Genomic DNA, 10,617 nt, shown 5'->3' with positions numbered 1-10,617 from the left:
ATGCTTAGATGATCAACAAGTGTAAGGTTGAGATGAGAGGAGGAGAACTATATAATGTAGTGGAGTCCTACAAAGAAAGGGGGAGAAAAACGGTATTCGGAACAGAAGAAATAGAATCATACGTGAGAGATCCATTCTGGTGTTTTTATTTTTTTGCAACAACATTGTCCATGTATCAGACCGATTAGGCTCACTGAGGCTAAGTTCTTTGACCCATCCTCTACAAATATTTATTGTGGGTTGCGCCTTGGGCCAAGGCCTGATCAATAGAATTTGGGCCAGGAAAATCGTGCTACCACAATATATATGTATATATTTTATAATATCTTTAAGAACCTATAGTGGCATTTGATAAACGCCACTATAGGTCCTTTTTTTCCTCTAGCCCTTACTAAAAGAAAAATGGAAAAAACTGAAAAAAAAAAAAAAAAAAAAAAAAAAAAAAAAAAAAAAAAAGTGCCTGTAGTAGTTGTTGTCAAACACCACCACAGGTCCTTCTCTTACAAGGGCCTATAGAAACGCCACTATAGGTCTTTTTTTCCTCTGCTCGTTCCTAAAAATAACCCAATCCAAAAAAAAGAAAAAGAAAAAAAGGTGCCAATAGAAACGCCACTATAGATCCTTCTCTTACAAGGGCCTATAGTGGCATTTGTCAAATGCCACTATAAAAAAAAAAAAAAAAAACTAAAAAGAAGTGCCTATGTCAAACACAACTATAGATCCTTCTCTTACAAGGGCCTATAGTGGCATTTAACAAATGCCACTATAGGAAGTGGCGTTTGTCAAACACCACTATAGGTCTTTTTTCTCCCCTAGCCCTTACTAAAACAAACCCAACCAAAAAAAAGAAAAAAAAAGTGCCTATTGTGGTGTTTGTCAAACGGCACTATAGGCTCTTGTTAGGGTAGACCTATAGTGGCATTTTAAAACACTGCTATAGGCCCTTGGAAATGTTGCTATAGACCCGTTGTTTTAAAACGCCACTATAAGACTCCCTGAACGCAGCTATAAATATGCTTATAGTAGTGTTTATAGAAAACGCCACTATAGGCCTAGTTTTTTTTATAGTGATAAGAAAATATAGAGCTCATAATGATTTTTAAAAGGACAAAATTTAGCAAAAACTTTGGTTGTAGGCAATAATTACGACTCCACTCAATATCATTTTATTGGACTTGAATTTCGATAAATCTATCATTGGATTATATTTTTTTTCTTATATCCTTCATGATTACAAAATATTTAGAGGATTAAAGATCAATAACTATATCATCAATTAAATGTTTAAATTTCAAGTTTTTGTAATCTAAAAGTATACATAAAAAATAAATTTATGGATTCAATAGTAAATAACATTTGATTGAGACCAAATTTGACATTCGTGTTAAAAAATAAAAAACATTTAATCCAATAATTAGACTTTCAAAATATGTAACTATGTTATTTTTTAGTGAAAGTTGTAACCAATAACTACAACACACTTTATAACTAAACTCTATCATTTTTAAAATTATAATTCCCTACTGAATCATGTGTCCATAATAATTGACACAAATGATATATTAGTTTAATAACAAAGGTGGGAAATATCCTTTTAGTTGTCTTAGGGTCAATATATATATATATATATATATATATACACACACTAAAACTGCCAATCATCTGTTATCCAATACTGTACTATTATTTTACTTACCCAAATGCAACTTGAGGTTGAGCATATTAAGGCAAATTAGAGAGTGTAGTTTCATTGATGTCATACACCCAAATATCGAAGCCATCATCACTGAGTGTGAGGTTCTTGGCACAGGCATAGGCAGCATCGGCCACAACTTGACAATCCTTACGGTATTGTTTGCCAAGCATGTAGTTTCCAACATAGTTTTTAGTCTTCTAGAACTATTGACCAGTCACGAAGGTTGTCAGTTTCCACGGCTAGACGCCAACTTAGGCAGTCAAGGCCTTAAACAGTGTGACCAGCAAGGCTAGAATGTGGTCGGAGAAGGTGAAGGTCATTAGGAATGGCTTGAGTGTTTTCTAAAATGGTGGCAAGGTATAAAAGCGGTAGAGCTCTCATGGTGTCACAAGGGTGAAAGAAAGAACTATCACTTCTTTGTGGAAAATGTTGAATGTTGATAACACTCACACAATGGCTCTTTAAATAAGCTTAAACTTGTGAAACTGACCTCACTTTAGGGTGTAATTTACTCAACCAGAAAAAAGATACCATTAACTTTTGTTGACTTTTCATTTCTCGATAATGCTACGTGTTTAATAATTTGAGCACCGATTATTACACAATAGTGTGTATGGAATATGTGCGCTATGTTAGTTGAAATCATATTTTCAAAATACAATTTTAGTTAAAATTATAAAATATTTTAATTTTAAAATTATGACTAAAATTGGGTTTTTAGAATAAGATTTTCAAGGTTGTGTATACAGATGTGTGCAACTAGTTGAGTACAACAAACATTAAGTGTGTATTTGGCTCCAAATAAAAAAAACTAGCTTATTTTACTATTCAACTTATTTTTGCTACTTTTCATGGAGCCTACTACACTTTTTGGTGTTGTTTATGAGTCTCACTGTACTATTTCAGCTAATTTTTACATTTATCTACAATACTTTCAGCAAAATGTTTTCAGTTTTAGCAAAATAAGTGGATCCCAAACAGACACTAATATAATAACTTTTCATATTTGCTAATATAATACATAGTTATTAGAGTAATATCATTTTTATTTAGGTCTTTATTGCAAGGGAGTCAATCTCATACCGGAAGCTGTATCGATTTGACTAGTGGAACGATATATTTTAGTACCGATCAATACTGGTATATCATTTCGGGTTTACTGCTATTTATATATAAATATAATAAATATATATATATATATATATATATATATATATGGCCAATGGGCTTGGCTTGTACTTGGGCTTACAACTTATTTGTATTGTGGGCTTTGGGTTTCCTATTTTGGGTAGTCCTTTACTCGGAGACTCAGTTATACTCACTCTTTTATTTACGAATTCCTCTCTTCCCCTCACAAGGTTGCTCCCTTCACTCTTGATGTGGCTCCCTTCTGCTCTCTCTTTTTCTCTCCAGAATCCTCCCTCCCCTCTCTTGAAGTCGTCCTTCTTTTTCCTTATGCTCACCTCTTTGTTTTTCCGACCCCCACTTCTCCTTCTATTCTATTATTTATAACTTGAGATAAGTGGAGGTGTTATGATTATTCCTGATTATTAGTGGGAATAGGGGTCCAATTCCATCGTTTCTAAGTGGATGTTCCAATGGGAGTGGTTGTAATGCATTGGAACTGGATCCCACATCCAAAAGGCTGGTCGGCAACGATATTCCCTAAGGCAATACCGGGCAGCTGAGACATGGTACCCTCAAGCAATCACATTCCCGTCCAAGATGCAATTGATTGGGAGAGGCCCGGGTTGTGCCTCAAGGTGCGTCCAGGCCAAGATTACAGGCTCAATAGGCATTGGGTCATGCATTGTGGCACGAGGCTTGGGCCCATGACCTAGCAAGCTTAGGGCCCTGCCTCGTACAATATATATATTATAATAATAAATATAAAAGTTTACCATAAAACATTATCTTAATTCAGAATAAATTATTGATGATTTTAGACTTTAGCATCAACAAAAAGAAAAAAAAAAAAAACACAATATAAAAGGCAGAAAGTTTAATGGTTCATTGTATACTAAGAAAACAAATAATACTAATAAGTTAATGCAAATAAGTTACCATTCTGCCCTTACAAAAATCCAAAAATTACAAAACTAAAAAAAAAAAAAAGCTTTATTTTTTTATATACTGGCCGGTACGCCTGATACATGACCAGTACGAAATATTGGTATTTCGATATCGATACATGTACCAGTACAGCTAGTACCGATACAGTATCGACCACTTTGCTTTATTAACATTACTTCAATCACAACAAATAATATATATCAGTTATTGTAAAATATATATATATATATATATATTGTGTTAGCACTTGTCAAGCCTTTTATTTCTTTATTTATTTATTTTTATTGTCTCACTCTATTTATACACTATTACACATCATTTATGTATAGGGAATGTACATTAGGGAATGTGAAACAATAATTTTCTATTTTAATGATGACCTAGGGTTTTAGGTACATCTATACTAAACAAGGATGGAGCCATAATTTTAGCTTTAGGGGGCCAAAGTATGAACTATTTTTTTTACCAAAAAATTAAGAATAAAAAATATACTAAGATTCATGTGCAAGTGATAAACAACTATTCACATTCTGTCACGTTACAGTTGTGGAATAATGCTTTATTTTTTTAGTTTTTATTATTAAAGAATCTTGTATTGCATTACCTTGGCTATGTACTGCATTAATTGGTAAAGTCTCTGATGGTTGAATAAGAGATCTGGAGTTCAATCCCTGCCTACACCAAAAACTGATTGGAGTCTGAATCAACTTTTTTTAATTGTTAGGAAAATGACCTTTGCAACAGGTCCATTAATTGGTCTTTAGCTCTAACAGTTTAAAAATTGGTGGTTTTAATAAAAGTGGATGAGTACACAGGCCAGAAAATATCATTTTCCTTTTTATTTTAGTAGAAAGCAGTAAATTTTTATTTGAAAAAAATGAATATACAACTACAAGGGTGCATCAAACCTTGTAATCCAACGAAACCAACCCAGCCTTACGTGATGGGTTGATTTTTGTGGGTTGGTTTGAAATTTTATTTTAAGCTTTAAGTTGGGTTACATAGGCTGGAAAATATAATTTTCCTTTTTATTTTAGTAGAAAGCAGTAAATTTTTATTGGAAAAAAAATGAATATACGACTATAAGGGTGCATCAAACCTTGTAATCCAACGAAACCAACCCAGCCTAATGCTGTGGGTTGATTTTTGTGGGTTGGTTTGAAATTTTATTTTAAGCTTTGAGTTGGGTTAGTTTTGGGTTGATAATTTTTTTTTAACTCACTTGACTCAACCCAACCCACTATGTATATAAGTTTATTTTATTACTTTTATTTAATTTTTTTAGTTTGATTTTGAAAATTTGAAAAATAGTTTTGATGAATTTAGAAAATTGGAATATAATTTGAGTATATTATATGAAATGTTAAAATTTATTGAAAAAAGTGTATAAATAATTGATGAAAATGCAATTTTTGTATAAGGAAAAAACATTTATGTACAACCCATGACTTGACCCAACCTAACTCATGTGATGGGTTGGTTTTTACACATGCGATGGGTTGAGAATTTCTATTGGTAAGGTTGAAAAGGATTTTCCAAATCAACTCAACCCGACTGATGCAGGGATGCACACCCCTAAATTACAAGGGATATACATTTGTTGACAAAAATTACAAGGGATATAAATTTGATGAGAACTTGATGGGAGTAACAATTAATAAGCCATTCTTACTCAGTCACACATGTAAAAACTACAATCAGATGTTGTTCTAGTTAATGGGCTTGGACTTGTAGGCTTTGATATGCCATGACTTGGACTTGATCTAGATAGGTTATTTGTATCTTGCAGATTGTCCTGCCTTTGTAAAGAATAATTTGGGCCCACTTCGTGATAGTGTTCTGAAAAATCTGTGTGGCCTTTTATTCCTACACAAATTTCATTGATTGAAAACAAACAAATTATCTATTGCCTTTTGGTAGTGATAAGTTCACAAAATTTATGTACAACCCACTACCCAACTTAATCTAGCCCATGTGATGGGTTGATTTTTACACATGTGATGGGTTGAGAATTTCTATTGGGTTAGGTTATTGAAAAAGATCTTCCAACTCAACTCAACTCAATCAATGCTGAGATGCACACCCCTAAATTACAGGGGATATAAATTTGATGAGAACTTGATGGGAGTAACAATTAACTAGACTTATGACTCGTGTTTAGCGCGTGCAATGAGGCTGTTTTTTTTTTGGGTACTCATTTTCCTACAAATACTAAGTATTGACTCATGGCCTTACTAAGTACTAATAATAATAATAATAATAATAATAATAATAATAATGAAAAAGAAAAAGAAAATAACAACTTGCTCAGACATACCCCAAATCCTCACAATCTCATCTTTACTCCTTGTATAGGAAACATACCTCTTTGAAAAGAAAGAAAGATAGTGATGAAGTGGGAAAAAAAAAATTGTGGGGATCAAAGGAATTGTGGAAATAGATTTTTTTTTTTTTTTACTTGATGTGAAAATAGACTTGAAAAAGAGATAAAAAAAAGAAGAAATTGAAAAAAAGTGAGATGAGTATCGTTTGTGGGCAAGTCATTTTGGCAACTAGAAAAAAGATGAGTATCGTTTGTGAGGGAAAAAAAATGTTTTACTTTTATTTTTTATTTTTAAAAGAAGAAGTTATATTAGTACTTGACTTACATATGTGAGAGAGAAATGTGGGGAAATGTAGTGATCACAACTTGCGGCCATTTCATTGGCAATTAGAAAAAGAAATTTACAAAAAAAAAATTTACGTTTGTGAAAAAAAAAGAAAGCAGTTTTATTTATTTATTTTTAAAAAGAAGAAATTGTATTAGTGTTTGACTAATAACGTGAGAGAAAAATGTGGAAATGGAAGAAAAAACTGTTTTTTATTTTATTTTTAAATTTAGATAAAATTTATGAGTTTTTAAATAAGTAATTTTACATGTCTAACCCTATTATATAAGTTTTACAAATAGATGAATTTGATGATATTTTGGGTATCTAAATTGAGGATACCAAACAGGGGAAGCCACTTAAATAGTACTATAGACTATAGAATATGAGAAATTGGAATTCAAATGAAAAAAAAAAAAAAAATGCCGTGTATGAATATATCTTTTTATTAAATTTTTGAGAGATCAAAAAATGGTGCTTGAGTTTAGGAGAAGTTTGACGTGATTGGTAACCACTGTTATTGTGCTATTAGGAAAGTATTCATTTAGTGGGAAGTTATTGAGAGGAATTTTTTTTTTTTTTTTTTTTTTTTTTTTTTGGTTTGAGAGATTTTTTTTTTTTTTTTTTTTTTTTTTTTTTTTTAAATAGAAATTCTACTTTAGCCTAATCTAAGTGTATTCATTTTTTTGAGAGAGTTTAAAAAAAATAAATCTGCAATTCTTTATATTTTAATATTAAAAAAATTGCAATTCTAATGTAGTTTTTTGTTTTTAAATTTTGTTGAACCATGATTCTATCCTCATTTTTTTAGTTTTTAAGAGTAAGACTATTTAATTAAATTGGAGTATTTTGATAATTCAAAAAAATGATAATTAACTTTCTGAATTCCCAAATAACCCATTCTTACTCCGTCACACATGTAAAAACTACCATCAGATGTTGTTCTAGTTAATGAGCTTGGACTTGTAGGCTTTGATGTGCCATGACTTGGACTTGATCTGGATAGGTTATTTGTATCTAGCAAATTGTCCTGCCTTTGTAAAGAATAATTTGGGCCCACTTCGTGATAGCGTTCTCAAAAATCTGTGTGACCTTTTATACCTACATAGATTTCATTGATTGAAAATAAGCAAATTATCTATTGCCTTTTTGAAGAAATAAGTTCACAATATTTTCGCAACATTTTTTATAACAAATTCTAAATGGTTAGTTATTAGCTGTTATTGACTTTAATTTGAATCTATTACTTAAATTACTTTTTTATCCATTTATAACCGTCATTAACAATCTGTCACCTTAAATTTATTGTAAAAATATTGTGAACATAACATTTTAATTTCCATAAATAGTCCTCTACTCTTTCAATCTAAGTTATCATAATTTTATTCGGATAAAAAAATAATAATAATAATCTAGTGAACATATTTTTTGTGTATAAGTTTTGCTTTATAGCAATTAGCAAGGGGCAAAATCTAAAAACATGGCATTGAAAATTTAAAGGCAGAAGAAAAAACTGATCAACCAATTGAAACCTTGGATTTTTATTTCTAAACATATTAATATCGAGAATGTGAGTTCTCAATAGACAAGTACAAGAGCCAGCTCAAGCACCCTTACAACTCATCTTGGGGTGGCTCAAGCAGGCAAAGAACCCAGAAAAACACAGAAAATAGAGCCTTACTTAACTTATTTTAAGGCATAGCGCACACCCAAAACAGACCCCTCAAAGTAACACCTAATTAATATCCAAAGCCAAAAACTTGGCATGGTACAAAGCATAGAGCTGAAGTTATAACTTATCAAGTGCTTCCAATTAGCTCTAGAGCTTTTTAATCGTAAGATCATAATGAAATTTCAACTAATGTAGTACATTGGATCAGGCACTTTAAATGTTCGACTGCCAACATTTGTACCAAACAAATCGCTCCATTGATCTCCCATGTTGCCAAGGATCCTGTACCGTTCGGCTTCAAGCTCAGCTCTTTGGGTTGATTTGTACACTAATGCTGTGGTACTCGATTCAGAGGTTTGCCTGCCACCAAAGCAAGAATAGCTCAACAGTCAAAATCATGATATTCTTTTTGGATGCATGTTACCAGATCTCTATGTTAAGAAAAAGATACCAATTAACTTGTAAATATTTACCATGTAATAAGATCTTCTTCATTTCACAGTTGAAATTTTAGTTTATGGAGTCAACAATATATAAAATGTTTTACTAAATGGATCTTGTATACAATGATGGTGTAAAATTTTAGGTGGTGATGTCCAAAATACAAGTGAGATATATAACCTTGATACTTACTTTAGTATGAGCTTCTCCCAAGTGGTGTAACCAACATTCTTCAGGTTTTCTATCGTAATATTTCTATAGGTTTCAGACCTTCCTGTAAGAAAGACAATCTTAAACCCAAGATTTACTAATTTTTTGTAGAGATCAAGATTCGCAGGCACAGCTGGTGCTATGCCTTTTGCTTCCCATTCGTTAAAGGCTGTTGAGTTATATGCAACTGCCCTGAGAGAGAGAGAGAGAGAGAGAGAGAAGTCATGCATAAGAAAAGATAACATATATTAGATCAGATATATATTTACTACAAAACTATTAAGCAAGAAATAAATTAAAGATGTATAAAATTTTCATGCCTTAATCAAGGGAATTTTCTTGTCCTTTGGAAAAAGCATACTTCAATAACCATATATATGAACTCCTCTAATTAACCATGAAAATGTCTCAGCTCTCAAGACTAATTAATTATATGCATGAGCCGCACAAAAAAAAAAATGTAGCGGTGAAACTCCCAGGGCAATATGTCATAGCCTATGTTTTGTTCCCAGCAGAACACATTGAATAGTCCTAGATTCCGGTATACTTAGAAGCACAAACCACTTCATTTTTTAAGTAGTTCTTATGCAGATCAATAATCATCCTTCGTCTATCAATATTATCACACTCATACTTGTTTTTCCTCCACTAGCATACTAAGTTCTTATTGGTAAATTTTATATGTACTTGATGGATCTTAAAATCATGATCTTCCTCTCCACCTTGATTTTAGAGGTCCGATTGAGCTAAAGCTTCTTAGCACAAATGTAACTTATTATTATAATAATGCAATATGCCCATTACGATTTTTTTTTTTTTTTTCCCTATAGTTAGAGACATTTAGAGCCCATAACGAATTTCAAAAGTCACAATCATGGACACTATGACCCGTGGTCCTGTACTGAATAATATATTCATAATGATTAACACAATGTGATATTAATTTATATCGGTGACAACTACTCTCTCTTTTGTTTGTCTCATGACAAATATAAATATATCAAAGTTTAAACTGGCCAATCATCACTTATCAATTATCATATAATGTAGTATTATTTTACTTACCCAAATGCAACTTGAGGTTGAGCATAGTAAGGCAAATTAGAGAGTGTAGTTTCATCAATGTCAAACACCCAAATATCCAAGCCATCATCACCGAGTGTGAGGTTCTTGGCATAGGCATAAGCATTATCGGCCACAACTTGACAATCCTCACGGTATTGTTTGCCAAGCATGTAGTTTCCAACATAGCTTTCACAGTCTTCTGGAACTGTTGACCAGCTACGGATGTTGTCAGTTTCCACGGCTAGACGCCAACTTAGGCAGTCAATGCCTTCAACATTGTGACCAGCAAGGCCAGAATGTGGCCGGAGAAGGTGAAGGTTATTGGGAATGACTTGAGTGGTTTCTAAAAGGGTGGCAAGGTATAAAAATGGTAGAGCTCTCATGGTGTTGCTAGGGTGAAAGAAAAAAGTAAAAACTATCACTTCTGTCTTTGTGGAAGATGTTAATACACTCCCTTGCATAATGGCTCTTTAAATAAGCTCAAACTTGTCAAAGTGACCTCATTTTTGGGTGTAATTTACTCAAACAACCAGAAAAGATGCTTTAAACTTTTTGTTGCCTTTTTCTCTCGTATGTATTATTTTAATAAATCTTATGACTCATCATGTGATTTGAATGGTGTGGAGAAATATAATTTTAAATTGGTTTGGGGTTAAAAACTTTTTCCTACTCAATAATGCTAGGGATATTTACAATGTTTTTCATATTGGTAAACATGTGGTTATTGAAAGAACTTCACTTTTGTCTAAATCTTTATTTACATCATTTTTATTATGAAACTTTCGCAACAAATAATATCAATTATTATATGA

General features: G+C 32.0%; 1 protein-coding gene across 1 annotated transcript; it reads right to left on the bottom strand.

The window, feature by feature from the left end:
* Positions 1-7,931: 7,931 nt before the first annotated feature.
* LOC115992356 (acid phosphatase 1-like) lies at positions 7,932-10,246 on the bottom strand. Its single transcript, XM_031116535.1, has 3 exons — positions 9,806-10,246; positions 8,723-8,932; positions 7,932-8,449 (listed from the first exon to the last, which is right to left on the bottom strand). The coding sequence occupies exons 1-3, from the start codon at positions 10,186-10,188 to the stop codon at positions 8,272-8,274; spliced, it is 771 nt and encodes a 256-aa protein (XP_030972395.1). The 5' UTR covers positions 10,189-10,246; the 3' UTR covers positions 7,932-8,271.
* Positions 10,247-10,617: the final 371 nt, after the last annotated feature.

Source organism: Quercus lobata, chromosome 5 (assembly GCF_001633185.2).
Source record: "Quercus lobata isolate SW786 chromosome 5, ValleyOak3.0 Primary Assembly, whole genome shotgun sequence".
Classification (NCBI taxonomy): domain Eukaryota; kingdom Viridiplantae; phylum Streptophyta; class Magnoliopsida; order Fagales; family Fagaceae; genus Quercus; species Quercus lobata.
This window is presented reverse-complemented; position numbering and strand designations above follow the sequence as displayed.